Genomic DNA, 17,957 nt, shown 5'->3' on the forward strand with positions numbered 1-17,957 from the left:
GGTGGGTGCTGCCCTCTTTCCCAGGGGGTGGATGTGGTGGGTGCTGCCCTCTTTCCCCCAGGGGGGTGGAGGTGGTGGCTGCTGCCCCCTTTCCTGGGGGGGGGAGGTGATCATAAGTTGGGTCCTCATGAGGCCCCAACAAGGGAAATCGGGGCCACACTCCAGCCCCCTACATGTGTACATTTTGCTAACACCCCCCTCACATACTAATGAACTCTTCATGCAGTACCATGTGGTGGGTGTGTCCAGATTGCGCTAACAGTAGGAGGGTCTTAAAGGGGCCACCAGCATCCATGCAACCAACAATGGGGGAGGGGACCCTATGCTTGGGGGCGAAAATGTGTAAAAACCAAGGAACCCCCTACCTGACCCATATCCCTAATGTGTGCAATGGGCCCCATCCCTCCCTAGGGCCCATGTACCCTGCACACTGATACACCACTGGTGGTACAGATTTATTGGTGGAGACCTCTATTGGCGTGATGCCTCCGACTCTCCTACAGCTGGGGGATCAGTATAACACGCGGTCCTCATACTCAGACAGTTCCTGATGCGTTTATGATGAGTCCTCAGTGTGGGATGGCGTGTACACTCCGTGGCCAGAAAAATAGAAACCCTTAATCATTTCCAGTTTTGGTCACCTATGGGCCTGATGCATCTAATACTGGGCATGCGCTCTGATTGCTTCTACTCGGAACAAATTCCTTTACCAAACCTACAATGTGAGATCTTCTCTGTCCAATCAGGCGAGCCCTCGCACTGTATGGCTGCTGGTAGATCTGAAGGCGATTGTACCATCCTGGTGTCTTCCACAATTGTGTGGGAGAGGATGGTGATCCCTTCTATGGATACTACGTCTGAAATCACCCCATAGGATTTTCACCGCACCCCGAGTCTGCCATCCCAGTGAAGCAGCTGGAGCTGGCTGGCGCTTGCCCTGTCATGGGGGTTAACTGGTGCTTGCCAGGCCATGCCGTTGGCTTGCCCAGTTATGGGGGATGGCTGCCTATGGGGGATGGCTGCCTATCACTTGCCCAGTCATGGGGGCTGGCTGGCACTTGCCCGGCCATGACGTTGGCTTGCCCAGTCATGAGGGCTGGCTGGCACTTGCCCGGCCATGACGTTGGCTTGCCCAGTCATGGGGGCTGGCTGCGTGGCACTCACCCAGTCATGGGGCTGGCCAAGGTTTGCTCCGTCTTAAGGCCAACTAAAATGTCACTGGAACATGTGTGGAGGCGATTTTTCTCCTGACAACCATGGGAAGATTTGTCCTCACTTCCCATCCTGTGCAAGTGAGAAGAAAACTCCCAAGTGGAGATGCAGACAGCAGCAAAAACCTGACAAAGATTCCAACCCTTCCACACTGGGCCGGAGTTGGGGTTTCAGCACCGTCGGCTCCCAGCAGTGCTTTAAGGCTGGCTTTATGATCACTGTGATTGGCTGTCACAATGGTCACATGATTGGGAGCCGGTCCCTCCGGCTCCCAATTGTAAGCAGGAACTGTGAGTGTGCTCTCAGCACAGTACGGTGCACCAGCTATACGCAAATATGTGGCAGCCCAACATTAGCACACACTCGCCGCTTTGTCGCTTCTTTGCGTTACACCTGCAGGAAGGTGTTTGGGTCAGATTTATCCTAAAGACATCTTAAAAAGACGGGGAGGGGAGGAATTGTTCTTTGTTGCCATAGCAACTTGAGTCCGCCTTCCATGTTTACATTACATGAAAGCTGTCGTTTGGTTGCTATGTGCAACACAGGCTTGTCTGCACTTCATAGCCAGCAGGTTAGAGTGTGCCGACCTTTGGAAGGATAGTTGACCCTTGAACACGAATGACGCAGCAATTGTGTACAGACTATAGTTTTTTGTACAGACTGGGGGCCCGGCTTCTAATACAACATGTGGGGTGAGGAGGTGTTTGTTTTTTTTCTCATTTAAAGTCAACCAGTCAAATCTTTAAATCTGAACTCTGACCTCCCCTTCAGTCTTGCGCAGTTGTACCGACTCCTTTCCTGGATTGTAATTGCTTCCTCTGATTTCAATGCACACTGCGAGCTTCTCACATGCGCATTAGAAGCTGCAGCATGTCGCAAGTGAAATCTAGAGGCTGTCATGGCCGACCTCTCCTTCGGGAGCTGCCTGGCTGTCATGGCCGACCTCTCCTTCGGGAGCTGCCTGGCCGTCATGGCCGACCTCTCCTTCGGGAGCTGCCTGGCTGTCATGGCCGACCTCTCCTTCGGGAGCTGCCTGGCCGTCATGGCCGACCTCTCCTTCGGGAGCTGCCTGGCTGTCATGGCCGACCTCTCCTTCGGGAAATGCCTGGCTCTCATGGCCGACCTCTCCTTCGGCAGCTGCCCGGCTGTCGTGGCCGACTTTTCCTTCATTCTTTTATGATAATATTGGTTTGTATCTGTTCATGAAGGTCTCAGCTCTGCATTGTTATTGGACGATCTAAGGGAGATTGTGATCAGATATATTGATGATTTATTTGATATTCTGTGTCTTTGCTTTGTAGGTATTTTTGTCGTTGCCGCTAAGAGGACCCCGTTTGGCACCTTCGGGGGGATTCTGAAGGATCACTCGGCAACAGAATTAGGAGAGATCGCAGCAAAGGCCGCACTTGCTGCCGGCAATGTGGCCCCTGACGCAGTGGACAGCGTGATATTCGGAAATGTCGCTCAGGTATGAACTAGCGCAGCTTTCCCAGTAGGCCATGTTGTCACAATGGTTGTACTGCTCGGCCCATGTCTTTGTAATCTCTAATGTGCATATGTCCTATGAAGGTTCTCATTCATCCAGGTCACATGGTATATCTGTGAAAAATAAGTCAAGGCAACTGCAGTCAGTGGTTGCTAGGACCACTGGGAGGTCCTGGCAACCAATGACGTCAGGGGTCCTCCTCATCACCACTCATGCCCATGGACTAAACCGAAATGTGCGTGGGGTTGGCACATGTAGTTTCCCACCCAGCAACGACTACTGCTTGTTACAGTGCGGCAGGTGCGTTGCATGCACTACTTTTTAACCACAAAGCACGGTATCGTGGTACGGCGCGGTCAGTTGCATTGCAGAGGTGCATTTGGGGTGCCATTTAAATGAACTGCAACGCACCTGCCACACTGTAACGCATGGTTGCTGCATTGCGCAATACCGTGTGTTAATCTGTTCGACCCTCCACAGCCATCCCAGTTTCCCCTGATAAAATAAACTGCCCAGCCCTGGTCCAGGGTCTAAAATAAAACGATATACTTGTCCTTTGGTCCTGCCTGGTTGCTAGACTGGTCCCCACAGCCTCTTCTCCGATAGGCTCCAGCAGTGTGCACGTCCATTGACTTGCATTGGATGCGAGGACGCCAATGCACATTCCAGATCCAACGCAATGGGGGGGGGAGGTGAATGGTCAACACCATGGGTCCAAGAATCAGGAGAGTGTCCCTTCTTTATTTTAGACCCATAAGCACTTAACCCTTGTAGTTCCAGGGGTAGCCCCACTAATGCCCAGAGTTGTTCTTGAATGCCCCCCATAGACGGCTCTAATTCCAGTCAGTTTTTTTTTTTTAGAATTGGCAGGAATTCATAGTTGGCCCTGTCAGCACCACCCAACTCCACACCAACCAATCAGCATCTCTCTTCAGTTTGCTCAGGTAAGATTTAAAAATGAGACAAAGAAGCTGATTGGCTGCAGTGCAAATCTGCTCCAGATTTGGTCTGCTCCAGTTTCGATAAAATCACTCCATTGTGTTTAGGAAACTGCTGGTGGTGCAGCTTTCTAAATGCAATAGGCAGCAGTGGTAATTCCTCCATCGACATTGTTGAACGAGAGAAAACGAAGCCATGTATGGTGCCCACCGTGTCACATGACACTGGCAGTCATTTAACCCCTTCGTGACGGGAGACGTACACTGTACGTCCAGCCACAAAGGGACCAAATGACTCGTCACGTACACTGTACGTGACGAGTTATTTGCTGCACTAGAAGGCTGCTAACCGCTGAGAATCAGCGGTTACCTTTCAGTAATGGATGTCTAACTATCTAGAGATCCATTACTGAAAGGGTTAACCTTTTTCAGACACCCGATACCTTAATATCGGGTGTCTGAGAGTCACAGCAAAGCAGACACACATGTCGGCTTTTGCCGGCATTCTGACAGCTCGTATAGATCGAGAGATATCTCTCTCAAGCTATACTGGCTTTTTTTTTTTTTATCTTTTGACTTTCAAGAATAGATACAAAATGTTATGTATTAGACACATAATGTATCTATTCTTGAAAGTAGAATGTTTAAGTTTTCTGAAACATTCACTGACAGCTGAATCCTGAACTGCTGCAGGATCAGTGTCACTAACTTATTATCGGCTGTTCTGAAGTTTGAAGCAGCCTGATAAAAAAAAAAATGTATTAATTTATCAAGCAGTAATAGTGAGATTAATTCACAATGACTGCCTGATATAATTAAATAAATAAAATTTGTCAGTATAAAAAAAGTGAAAAGTGTAAAAAAATTAAAAATAAGGGACAAATAAATGAATGTATGTATTGCATTTTTTTTTAGCTGTGCTGGTTTTGTTAAAACAAAATACTACAAATCAAAACTGGGAAAAAAAGTTTTTTTTTACGTTTTTTTCCTCTTTTTTTTAATTTGTATTTGTCCTAAGTGAGGCGTTAGACACACATATGTGATATAAATATATAGCCCTATCTGTCCTCTAAAAAACAATATATAATATGTGTGGGTGCACTTTGTAAGAAAGTATATTACTGACGTGGAAGAATCACACAGCAAAAATGTCAAAAGTGTGTCAGTCATTTACGAACAGAAACCAAAAACAAGCTGTCATGAAGGGGTTAAACCAGAAAAAAAATGGTGGCGCTGGAAAAGATGGACAGCACTGGAACGTGGGGCCATGACACCACCTGTCATTGGTCTTCTGGTTTGGGTGATGTTGGTTGGGAGGTTGAGGACATCTTGTGGTGAAGAATATGTACTACAGGGGCAATACAAAGATGGAGACATGACTGGGCAATGTACTGTCGGCTCTTTTATTTATGGCATGGCGGGTCCAAAGCAGCTCCTCTGAGTATTTTATTTTTCCTCTGTTCAGACATCCTGTATTGGACCTACAATAGTTCTATTGTCATTATTCTTGTGCTGAGACGTTTTCATGTCTTCTAATCCTGGATGTAGTAGCTGTATAGAAGTGGATCTGACTGTTTTGTGTTCCTGAACGCCCGCCATTAACATAAATCTGCATTTATTGTTCCAGACCGCCAGCGACGCCATCTACCTGACCAGACACATAGGCCTCCGTGTTGGCATCCCCGTTCCTGTTCCGGCTCTGACGGTCAACAGACTGTGCGGTTCTGGTTTCCAGTCCGTTGTCAACGGGTGCCAGGTAATGGTCAACATCAGTGTTCATAGTGATCTCACCTAGATGAGTGGTAATGTGATTACAAGAATGGACCGCACCACTCTTCTAAATGGAAAAAACGGAGCAGGTCCTGGTCCTTTTTAGCAAAGGGGGTGCAACTTCCTTTGTTAATTAGAAGCGATCTGCTCTGCTTTCTCTGCCTTGTCTGCGCCAGAAACGTTCTAGAGAGACAAAGAGCTGCGGCTGCTTACTCCTGTTTAAGCTTGAGCTTTGAAAAAAGCCGTCACTGACCTCTGCAACTGCAGACACTGTGGAGCAATTCATGCCAAAGTACAGAAGTCTTATAGGTTGGCTCTCTCATTAGTTTTGCACTCCATCCATTATTTTCTACATTACAGATTAGAAGGCTGGCATCATGAGCTAGGCAGCAGCTGAGTCACTGCTCAGGGGTTGGAAAGCTGAGTTACTGCTGGGAGGAAGAAGCAGGATAAGCTGACTTGCTGTGCCACCCTTGGGAGGGGGAGTGGAGTTACTGAATCACTGCTGGGAGGAAGAAGCAGGATAAGCTGACTTGCTGTGCCACCCTTGGGAGGGGGAGTGGAGTTACTGAATCACTGCTGGGAGGAAGAAGCAGGATAAGCTGACTTGCTGTGCCACCCTTGGGAGGGGGAGTGGAGTTACTGAATCACTGCTGGGAGGAAGAAGCAGGATAAGCTGACTTGCTGTGCCACCCTTGGGAGGGGGAGTGGAGTTACTGAATCACTGCTGGGAGGAAGAAGCAGGATAAGCTGACTTGCTGTGCCACCCTTGAGAGGGGGAGTTGCGCTACTGAATAATTGCTAGGAGAAGGAGGAGCTAAGCTGCTGGGATACTTCTGGGAAAAGGGAAGCAGGGTAAGCTTAGCTGCTGAGCTGCTAAGTTAGTGCTGAGAGGGGAAGTGGGGTGGGTTGAGCTTCCGCGTCACTGCCAGGCGCAGGGTTAGCGGAGGCATTTCTGGAGGAGGAAACTGGATGAGCTCAGTTGCTGCATCACTTCTCCCCTCCTCCCACCAATGTCAGCAGCTCCGCTCCGCTTGGCTGTTTGGTCTGTGTCCCCGTTGAAGAGATTTCTCATCACTTCCTGTCTCGGCAGGAAGCGAGGGGCAACCTTCTCAATATGGACTCGGACAACAATAAAAACCTAGCAGAGACTCTGACCCTTCCCAATTCTAGGCTTTAGTTGTTCTTTGGCTTTAACGTGGAATTTAACTTTTACTGCGCGGGGAAAAAATGTTTCTTTCCGAGCAATTTCCTGGAGAGTTTTACCGGAATAAACGAAGTGCTGGTTCACGTTACGTCCTGTGCAGACCTCTGGGAAAAGCTTCGATCTGTTTTACAAAAGTGAGGGCTGACTGCAGGTAGAAATGGAAAGGCCATTCGCATAACAATAAATGACAATATGTCGTCTCCTCTTTTTTTTTATCCCAGGAAATTGCTCTGCGGGAGTCAGAGATCGTCATGTGCGGAGGATCGGAGAGCATGAGCCAGTCTCCATACGCTGTTCGAAATATCCGATTTGGAACCAAGCTGGGATTGGACCTCAAGGTACCGACACTGGAACTGCATCTCTGATCAGAACTGTTTGTGTTGCTCTGCAGCAACCAATGATTTGTTTCTGACACTTTTTAAAGGGCCCGTTTATCCAATAATGATATTTGTTATAGGAGAAGACCAATCGGTCCTCCCTGTCGTCTTCTACACTGTAAGGCCAATATTTTGTGGACACCTGACCATCACGCCAATATGAGCTTGTTGGACATCACATTCCAACCCAATGGGCATTAGTATAGAATTGTCCACCTTCCCTTTTGTGACTAGAAAGGCCTCCACTCTTCCGGAATGACTTTCTACAAGATTTTGGAGTGTTTGTGGGAATTTGTGTCCATTCAGCCAAAAGAGCTTTTGTGAGATCAGGTGCTGATGTTGGATGCGAAGACCTGGTTGCAGTTGGACATTTCAATTCATCCCAAAGACGTTCAGTAGGGTTGAGGTCAGGGCTTTGTTCTGGTCATTCTGGTTCCCTGCACCAAACTCCTCAACCCATGTCTTTATGGAGCTGGCTTTGTACACAAGGGGAACAATCCTGCTGGAACAGAAAATGGCATGCCCCCTAAACTTTTGTTCCAAGGTTGGATGCTTCCATTTGTCTTAAATGTCATTGTATTCTGTAGCATTACCAGCAGCCTTCCCGGGAAACATCTCAAAGCAGAACAAATTCTGCATCATGGTGGGTGGGCATTTAGTCCTAATGTGCACACTCTGGCCAACATACCTGCCAGGGGGACCCCTCCAGCGCTGCAACAGCAGCAGTCTCTTGTCATAGCACTGACATGTTCATCTGGTCTTCTTCACGGTTCTGCATTTTGTCCATCTTCATTGGCCATCTTGGGATGACATAACTCCCACGCGTGCTCATGCCGAAAGTTCATGAATTACAAACATTGCTAGCTGAAACAACAGAAGCTTTACTTGGTCTGTCTTCCTGGAATAAAAGCCTACCTGCCAGCAATGTATCGAGTACGGTACCGGTATTTTGCTGTCGGTACTCGCCGATCCAAAGTACTGATACCGGTGCTTCTGCTGGCATGGAGCCGACAATCAGAAAGCCAGGCGGAGGCTAATTACATGCCGCCCCGGCTTCCTGATTGCTTGGGAAGCTGGCTCCATGTTTGGCCGGCTGGATTATGATTGGCTGGGAAACCGGCTTTCCAGCCAATCGGCATTGAGCCGCTTGTTTGTTCGCCTCAATGCTGATTGGCAAGGAGCCGGCTTCCCTTCCAATCAGGGAGGCGGGTCGTTACTTGCCGCCCAGCTTCCTGATCGCACGGGAAGCTGGCTCTATGTTCCCTCTACGGCACTGCCGGTCAGAGGAAATATTCCTCTGACTGGAAGTTCCGGTATCGGGGATAAGTATCGGACCATTTGGGCGACTAGGAATACTCTCCCAAATACTCAGTATTGGCACCAATACTAGTATTGGTATCGGTGCATCCTTAGTTTAAATAACCTGACTTAAGTTCCACTTTAACTTACTAATTTGAAGGTGTGTTCAAAACTTTTGGCCATATAGGTAGGTGAGATGTTCCGGTGTCCACAAACATTGAGCCATACAGTGTATCTCTTTTTGAGAAGATCTCTTGGCCATAGTTTCTCATTTAGTGTTTGGAGTTCCTGGCCAGCTTGGCGAGTCTCCACTACCACCTACTGCATTCTTCATGATAAACATTAACTAAGAATGAATCTGGGAGAACGAGACTCTTTGTAATGGCCGCAGACGGTGCTCAGGGCTGGGAATCCGGTTTCTGAAGTCCTTGACAGATATGCGAACCATTTGGTGGTTTAAAATCCAGTGTACCCATCGCACTCCTGACCGAATGATACCCTTAGAGTTGAGTGGGTGCCAAAGTGACTGCAAATACCTCCAGCAATCCAAGATAAGTGTATGTATAAAGTCACTCGCACTCCAATAGAATTTCAAGTCAAAACCGGTTTATTGACTCGATTGCTATCGCATCATATAGCGACGTTTCGAAACAATAGCAGTTCCTTCTTCAGGCAAACGGTATGTGTTTGCCTGAAGAAGGAACCACTGTTGTTCCGAAACGTTGCTATATGATGTGATCGAGTCAATAAACCGTTTTTCACTTGCAATTCTATTGGAGTGCGAGTGACTTTATACATGCGCCATTTGGTGGTTTGACTCTACAACATCTCCCAGAGATTCAGATGTGGTGGTTCCTTAATTTAGCTTAAAATTGTGTACCCACAATATATAGTGAGGTGTTTGTTTTTTCATGAACTTCTGGAGTGGAGTACAGCCTCTTGACATGAGTCCATGCTGTGCAGCAGTCCTATGTTCCAAAATGCATTGGCTGCCACACTGTTCCCACACAAAAGGCAATGCTGGAACCAGACATCACACTGGCTGCCTTTTCACTGGCTTCGTTTAAGCCACACGGAGGCTAACAATGATCGGAATTCAGCTAGTGAGGCATCGAAACTGACCAGATTGAATGAGAACAGTGTTCCGTTTGATGTCCTGCTCTGATCACATAGATCCCAGTGTTGTAAAAAATGAGAAAGCAATGCCATGAGCAGGAAATGGAAGATACTCTCTGGGCTGGGCTTACTGATTCCCTAATAAAGACCCCCATGGCCATCACAGCTGAGAACCTGGCTGAAAAATATGGAATCTCCAGGCAGGACTGTGACAACTACGGCTACCAGAGCCAGCAGAGGTGGAAAGCTGGTGAGTCATTTGTGAAACCTCATTTTGTTTGCAGACGGGACCCTCTCCGACATTCTGACATCCCCGTGAAGTAAGATTATATTCTCAGACCAGTCCTAGTAATGTTCAGATTGCTGCTTGATCACATCAGTGTCTACGTTAACCCTTAAAGGTGACCTTTGTATCATTGTGTTGTGTACTTGTGGGTAACTACAATGCCTTTGGTGATATAGTAAATGTGGCCGTCTGGGGTCTGCAAAGTTTTTCCCACATGATGCCCAGGGACTATTTGTATGAAACGGTTCTAACTCCATTTCCTGCCCCTCGTAGTGTAACCTCTTGGCTTTTGTTATGTGTTCAGCTCAGGACGCTGGATACTTCACAGCAGAAATGGCCCCGATTGAAATCAAAACAAAGAAAGGACTTGTAAAAATGGAGCAAGATGAGCACCCGAGACCCCAGACCACCCTGGAGCAAATGGCCAAACTGCCGTCAGTGTTCAAGAAGGATGGAGTGGTGACGGCTGGGAACGCCTCGGTAAGGAACACTTTGTGTCAGATTATATAGATGGAGTCAGTGTAATCCCAACAATGAATAGTATTGTTCTGTCACGCATGCTTGGCTCCATTAAAATGCTGTTAATGAAAATCACAGCACATGAGCCACGAGAACTGTAGTTTTAGTTGATGAAAGCAGAGGCCTAGCTCTAGGTATAGGAGCTCGAGTGTGATGTTTGATTTGAAGTCTTTATTGGCCTCATGCAATAAAATTGCTCATTTTAAAAATATTTCTTCCTGGCTGACAATTAGTGTAAAACTGTAACCAGAATCAACTGACGCCCCAGGCCCCCCTTCTACCTCCTGAACTGCATGTCCAGTGCCCCGGGCCCCCTTCTACCTCCTGAACTGCATGTCCAGTGCCCCAGGCCCCCCTTCTACCTCCTGAACTGCATGTCCAGTGCCCCAGGCCCCCCTTCTACCTCCTGAACTCCATGTCCAGTGCCCCGGGCCCCCTTCTACCTCCTGAACTGCATGTCCAGTGCCCCGGGCCCCCTTCTACCGCCTGAACTGCATGTCCAGTGCCCCAGGCCCCCTTCTACCTCCTGAGCTGCATGTCCAGTGCCCCAGGCCCCCAAAGCATAGGGCACATTAAAATGTAAATGTGACAGAAGTCACTGGCTCGTCTGCCGTGCAGGCCTCACAATTGGATAATGAGTTTACCTATCGCCATTGAAGAACAGCTGCTGAGCACCAAAACCAAAAACCATGTGCTGCTTTTAATATTCAAATACTGTTAAGGGAAAGTCAATGACTGGCTAACTCGCCTCCCTACCAGGAAGGGGGTTAGTGAGAAGTCTGATGGGTGTTGGGTGGATCTGAAATTTGGCTGTAAGAACCATTAGTTAAGCAGAGTTGGGAGGGGGACGTGCCAGTTATCCGCTTTGTTTCTGACGGTGTTTGTATATCAGAGTGCTCTATGTTTCGGGGACCCGGCGATGTGCTTAAAGGTAACTGGCGTGCTTGGTAACGAATTAGCCAGGAAAGGCACCAGGGGTGGAACATGAGCTTCCCAGGATACCCAGAACATAAGAAAGGAGGTCAAAGTTATGAGGAGCTGTCTGAGGGTGCCAGCTTTTGGTTACTATTGCAAAAGTTTAATATGTCAGATGTAGTATAGCAACTAACACCCAGACAGTATTATGTGGTGGCCTGACATCAGAAAAGTACATTCTGATTGGTTGCTGCACTTGGCTATCATTACTGAATACATTCTTTATGGTTTAGCAGAGCCTTTGATGATTTCAGGAGCCGTGTGTGGGTCGGGGATAACTTCTACACCACACATCTCAGAAAAACAGTCTAATAATAATGTGTAGATCATACCTGGGTGATCACACACTGCAATATTTCTATTATTCTTGTTCCAGGGTGTTTCCGATGGAGCCGGAGTTCTCATCTTGGCCAGCGAAGAAGCCGTTACAAAGCACAAGCTCACCCCGCTCGCCAGGATCGTAGCCTACCATGTTTCTGGATGTGAGCCCAAGATCATGGGCATAGGTAAGAAACATCCTCCTCCATTCTCTTCCTTCCTTTCCGACATCTACGGTAGATTACATCAAGTTAACATCTTGGATCAGCTTTTTTTCTTTTTCATAACCATCTCAATACCACTGTATTGTAAAACATAATAATGGCGGAGAGGTAGAAGATATTTTCTGGTGTGCCATTTAAAAATAGCGATGCAGAAAACAGACCCGGATGACCAGTGGCTGTGATCAAGTTGTCATTGAACAGCTCAGATCACGAGCACAAGGTATAGAGCCAATCGGGGTCGCTTTGTACCTTGTGATCGCCATGAACCAATACAAACCATCACCGGTGTAAACACTGGCAGTGTTTATAAAAGTTCAGTCCATTGACAACAGTGGAAAGAGGATTTCAGCAGGTGCCAATGACCACTAATGATTGTAGAATTCCCCCCCCCCCTTTAACCCCTTGCTGTCCAGAGCAATTTCTTACTATTTGCGCACACATGATAAAATCTAAATTTTTGGGTAGAAAACAGCTTCAGGCCCCCAAACAATGATATATGTTCTGAAAGCAGAGGCCCAGTAGAATAAAAATATGCTAGTTGCATTTTTTTATTTAGCACAGTATTTGTGCAAATGTTTATCAGACCAGTATTTTTAGGATAAAATACGGTTAAATGAAATTTAGTGCACAGAAACCGAATATAACACCCAATTTTTTTGGTAAAATCTAAAAGATGGGGGTCACGCCGGGTAAATAGATACCAAACATGTAAAGCTTTAAAACTGTTCGCCCGTGAACAGTTCGCCCAAATTTCCCATAGGCAACGCTTTAACTGCTCATCAGTTCAGTGTTAACAGTGATTGCTGGCCCTAGAATGATTGCTCTCGCTCCGGCGTTCGCGGCGATATGTAACGTGTGGTGCAATTTTCATTTTTGCATGTTGGCGCACCTGGCGCATGTTTGCGTTGTATGTGCGTGCGCATCGGGGGGCGGAGGACTTTACAAAAAAAATTATTTTATTTGTTACTTTACTTTTTTACAAGCGAACAAGCCCCCGACAGGTCCTCCTTTATGGAGACATCAGGGGTCTTTCAGACCCCTAATGTCACCTAAGGACCCCAAAGAAGCTGATGAGGCAGAGATCTGCTTCCTCTCCTGGCTCCGAGACACGGAGAATGTGCATCGTGACACCGGAAGTGATGTAATGCACATCACTTCTGGGTCCAGTGATCGGAGGAGACTGAGCTCCTGACTTCCTGTACTCTCTGCTTGTGCAGCCCTGCGATCTCGGGCAGTGTTATCAGCCTTGCCCAGTTCACCCTTTTTGAACTACTTAAGATCTACGCTATGGAAACAGAGGAGAGCAGGTGGTGTTCTGTAGTCCTAACACAGTTCCTGTCCTAGGGTGAGCACACTGCTCCTTCATAGATGCAATACAGTGTGTGTGTTGTCATCCCCAGGACAGAAAATGTGTTGCTGACTGGATCACCGGGTCAAAAGAAAACTAATGCAGCCACCACATCTAAAGCATTATATATTTGTTTACATACACTTAAAGTACTTGTAACTAAACATATAGAATGCAGCAGCACCATGAAGAATAAAGAGAGGGCTCTGTACAATCTTCACCATCCATGCATTTCATACATTCTCTGAGAACATAGGCCCCGTTGTGCTGCATCAAAAACCATTTCCCACACATAAAGAAATGTCTGTCTGTGACATTCCACACTCCTGAGCTGTGTGTGTGTCAGTGGTGTACACTACATTCATTTTAAATGGCACCCCAACTCTCCAAGGCAACACACCTGCATTGCAGAGCATTACAACACACAGTAGGGTGTTGCATTACAAAAAATCAGGGTGTGTTGGCAGCTTATTAATTTCGTTGGGCTGCCTTAATGCAATGCATGCTAACGCACCGCAAAAAATGGAAATGGACATTGTTCAACTACAGTAGCCTACCCCAAACCCTTTGCCTGTAATTGGGTGATCCTGGAGCGCACCTGCTGGGGATAATGGAACACTCCTCTTGCGGCCTCTTGCATACAGAAACCCTGTTCTAAAAATAATTCCAAAAAGTTTGACAGCCAAAGAGATTTAGTCCTGCCTTGGATGTTTTGAATGTGATTGTCGATACAGGAAATGGAGAGAGAAGACTTGTACAGCACAGCCTCCAGGAAGTACACTGCTAGTGTGTGTGTGTGTGTGTGTGTGTGTGTGTGTGTGTGTGTATCTGCTTTAACGTAACTGGCAGCCTGCATCATATATGTCGTATATTATCCCTGACAGGGTCATGGGGATCCTTTTTAATACACCATAGTGGCTGCAGCTACTACACCGTATTACAGTGTGTTCCAGGTCCTGAGACAACTGCTATGCTGAGGGACTTCCCTGTGTTGTGGAAACAGAGTTGCTCGCTATTCAGAGCAGCCATTCTAGGTGCCTAGTATTTTTCTAAATGAATACAAGACATTCTCCGACTGTATAAGGGGCAGAGCCCTGATGTCACCACCCTACAGGGAAGTTGCTCAGCATAGAGGCTGTAGTTGGACCCGGAAGACACTGTAATACACTGTAGTAGCTCTGGCTGCAATGTATTACAGGAATATTTGTGGTTACTGTGTATCATAGCAGGGCTCAAAATTTGGGTCTCCAAGTACCGGTCCGCGTGCCAACTCCGGCCTGCGAGCCGGTACTATGTGGCCAGCTGACATGTCAGGCACACGGTCGCACACCGCGTACCTGACTTGCGGGGGCAGCTCCACGGTCTGCATCTGTGTCGGATGCAGAGCAGCTCCTGTCAGCTCTGGCTTATTTCGGCCAGAGCTCTGACAGTTCTGAGCTCCAGCCAAAAGAAAGAATGTATGTGAGGAGGATCGATCCCTGGTTATCTGGTGGTGATTAGTGAGGTCTGCTGCAGAGGTCTGCTTTGTGGGGGAATTTTATTATTATATTTGTGCAGGGGGTGGGGGGTGTAACGTTGTTGAGCAGTGTATTGTGTTTTAAGCTGCCCATACACCTTACAACCATCGCACGACTTTCGTTATGCGATGGTTGTAAGGTCATCGTACTTGCGATCATCGCAAGCCCGCCCCGCTGAGAGGAGGGCTTCCAAAGATTGCAGTGCTGAGCGGGCAGTGTGCGCACACCGGCCCGTGCGGCATTCGTCTTCCAACCCGCCGAAAATCGTAGGATTTTCGTCAGGTTTTTCAGCGTGCTCGGAAGACGAAAGTCGTACGACCTTACAGTAGAAAAGCCCATACACCTGCCGATTATCGTACGATCGAGGGATCACCCACAACTATCGTACGATAATCGGCAGGTGTATGGACACCTTTAGTGAATGTGTATATTAGGCCCCATTCACACCTACAGTATATTTCAGGTGTGATTTAGAGATTCCTGTGTCAGGAACTTGCGTTTTCCTGCAGCAGGAATCCCTAATCTGCCGTTTACAAGTGGCAACTATGGTAAGATAAGAATTATCGTAAGATTATTTGAGAGGGTGTGTTTAGGGGCGGAGTTAAGGCCGGGGCAGGGTAAGGGTTAGGTGGGGCAACTGGTGGCTAGTAGCTCAGGACTTGAAATGTTGAGCCCTGATCATAGAATCTAGGGATGCACCAATACTGGTATTTCGGTATCGAGTACGAGGACGGATATTTTGTTTTTGGTACTCACCGATACCGGAAGTCCCATTAAGGAAACCGGGCGCCGTGTAATTACCCGCTGCCCGGCTTCCTGATTGGCCGGGAAGCCGGCTCCATGCTCCCTCGTCACTTGTAACAAGGGAGCATGGAGCCAGATTCCCGATCAATCAGGAAGCCAGGCAGCGCGTCATTACACGCTGCCTGGCTTCCTGATACCGGAAGTATCTGGCTGGGCATCGGAGCATTTTGGGCGAGTAAGAGTACTCGCCCAAATACTCTGCATCAACACCGATACTAGTATCGGTGCATCCCTAATAGGATCCCCATGACCCTGCCAGGGATTACATACATGCATACCGTGCATTCACCAAATAATGCTTTATAAGCCTGCCCCCCATTAATCCCGTACAGTTACCAGAATACAAAATTTTTTGCCATAAAGAGAAAACCTCCGAGGTATTTGGTGTTGCATGACTCTCCTTAGGCTGTGGATAGAGGTGTTGAGGGATTTTTTAAATCCTTTTTAATACACCCTTTTTAGAAATCCCATTTATTACATTTGTGCAGCTCAGCCGTGGTGCAGCAGACCTTTAAAATAAATGGTGTCTGTCGATCTACAATGAACTGCAGTGTATGTGCAGCAGTGTAGTCCCAGTCAGGTCACTATCTGCAAGGAGCATGCTTTCCCTGTGCTTGCGTAGGTTCCCTCCGGGTACTCGGGTTTCAGTATGTAAAGTGCTTTGTAAATTGTCAGCACTATATAAATATCTATAATAAAGAAATAAGTGTTCCAATGCTTTGAGTGGTACATCACATCTAGTGATTGGCAGCTGCTCTCCAACACCCTTGTAATCTTCTCCCAATCTGTCTGATATTCCAGATGTTGCTGCCCTTCTCTATACTTCTGATTTTCAACATCCCCATCTAACCTGCACACTACTACTGCAGCCATTCTCATGCAACTTCACTGCTGCCTCTATACCACCCAGTCCAGTGCAGGTGACCTCATTCTCTGATATGACCTCCAGCTAGCTCCCCTACCCCTGGCTACCTTGGTACGGACATGGACAAGATGGAGAGTCTGCAGGAGCCGTAGCATTGCACCCACAATCCACTGATCACATTTTGAATGCTTTAGTGCAGGGGTGCCCATTGGGTAGATGCTCAAAGCTGATGCTGGTAGATCAGGAAGGGTGTGAATGGCGGCCCCTTTATTCCATTTTGGTATATTCATTTAGCTGTGCACACATGATTACCTATTAGCCCGAGTCTGCTGAGCCGAGCTCCCGACACCTTTCTGGTGGATTCTGGTGGTTGTAGTACATCAAAGAATATTAGTTTACACAGCCTGTTGCACTACATTGTTTGCAAGGAGAGAGAGCCAGGAAAGAGAGGAGAGACAGCCAGGGGAGAGAGCAAAGAGAGACAGCCAGGGGAGAGAGAGTGAGGAAAGCCTGCCAGGACAGAGAGGAAAGACAGCCAAGAGAGAATGGAGAGACAGCCAGGAGAGAGAGAGCGAGGGAGTTTTTTTTGTTGGAGATCTCATGTAGCTCGTCATTTGAAAAGTAGATCTTAACACAAAAATTGTGGTTCCAATGCAAAAAATAATAAAGCCACGTATTTTTTTATGAGGACGTGTTTTTTGTGTATTTATTTATTTTCTTTGAAAAAAAGTGGACTTTGCCTTCAATAAAGGGACGGCTTTTCTTGGTGGTTTGGATCAATACTGTTATACTGTCACTCCATGAATAAGGTGTTACATCTCTTGTGTATCTGGCCATTTGTCATTCTCCTGGATTAAACTCTTTCTAATGTCTTGTGTACCCAGGTTAATGAGGCTTTCGCTGCTCAGTACTTGTCAGTGGAGAAGGCTCTAGGGCTAGATCCTAAAAAGACAAATGTAAATGGAGGAGCCATAGCGCTGGGCCATCCCCTGGCCGCATCTGGGTCTCGAATCACAGCGCATCTTACCCATGAACTGAGGTATGTCCCAATGAATACACTATACATTCAGCATCAATGTGTCTCTTTAGCATCCAAGTCTTCTGTCACTAGTGTATATCATCTGTATAATGCAGGGGTGGGCAAACTCCGCCCTCCAGCTGGGGTGAAACTACAAATCCCATGATGCATCTGTCTCTGGGAGTCATGCCTGTGTCTGAGAATCTTGCAAGGCCTCATGGGATTTGTAGTTCAACAATGGCTGGTGGGCCGGAGTTAGCCCAATCCTGCACTAATGTATATATTTTCAGTAAACTCCCAGTTATCCGGCACCCACGGGGTTCGGTAGGTGTCGGGTAATTGTAGTTTCTAGTTGCTTGAGCGTTAGTAGTAACTCCGAAGCAACCTCCCCCTAGCTTCCCAGCCAATAGGTGAATGTCAGCAGCCGGGAGCAATAGCCAGGCTGTTAGAGAGAAAGTTATCTCTCCGGCCCGTTCCTCCTGCTCATTGGGCGGGCACAATAGCCAGCCTGCTATTGCAATTTCCAATAGCCAATAGCAGGCTGGCTATTGAAACCTATTGTTTATATTCTGCTGCTGATCGCTGGAATTTCGTTATTTTCGTTTAGTCTCCCCATGTTTATCAAACGGCAAACAAAAATCAAGGATATATATATATATATTTTTTTTTTTATTTCTC

The 17,957-nt window shown here is 47.3% G+C and overlaps 1 protein-coding gene across 1 annotated transcript in view; it reads left to right on the forward strand.

Annotated features, from left to right (window-relative positions):
• ACAA2 (acetyl-CoA acyltransferase 2) overlaps positions 1-17,957 on the forward strand; it is a 20,008-nt gene that overhangs the window by 101 nt on the left and 1,950 nt on the right. The window contains 10 exon segments of the mRNA XM_018561006.1: positions 2,496-2,680; positions 5,264-5,392; positions 6,835-6,951; positions 9,505-9,655; positions 9,996-10,171; positions 11,562-11,691; positions 13,332-13,339; positions 16,771-16,785; positions 16,978-17,016; positions 17,137-17,300. Coding sequence (XP_018416508.1) covers positions 2,496-2,680; positions 5,264-5,392; positions 6,835-6,951; positions 9,505-9,655; positions 9,996-10,171; positions 11,562-11,691; positions 13,332-13,339; positions 16,771-16,785; positions 16,978-17,016; positions 17,137-17,300 — 1,114 coding nt within the window.

The sequence above is a fragment of the Nanorana parkeri genome, unplaced genomic scaffold, assembly GCF_000935625.1.
Source record: "Nanorana parkeri isolate BGI_ZX_2015 unplaced genomic scaffold, ASM93562v1 scaffold492, whole genome shotgun sequence".
Taxonomy (NCBI): domain Eukaryota; kingdom Metazoa; phylum Chordata; class Amphibia; order Anura; family Dicroglossidae; genus Nanorana; species Nanorana parkeri.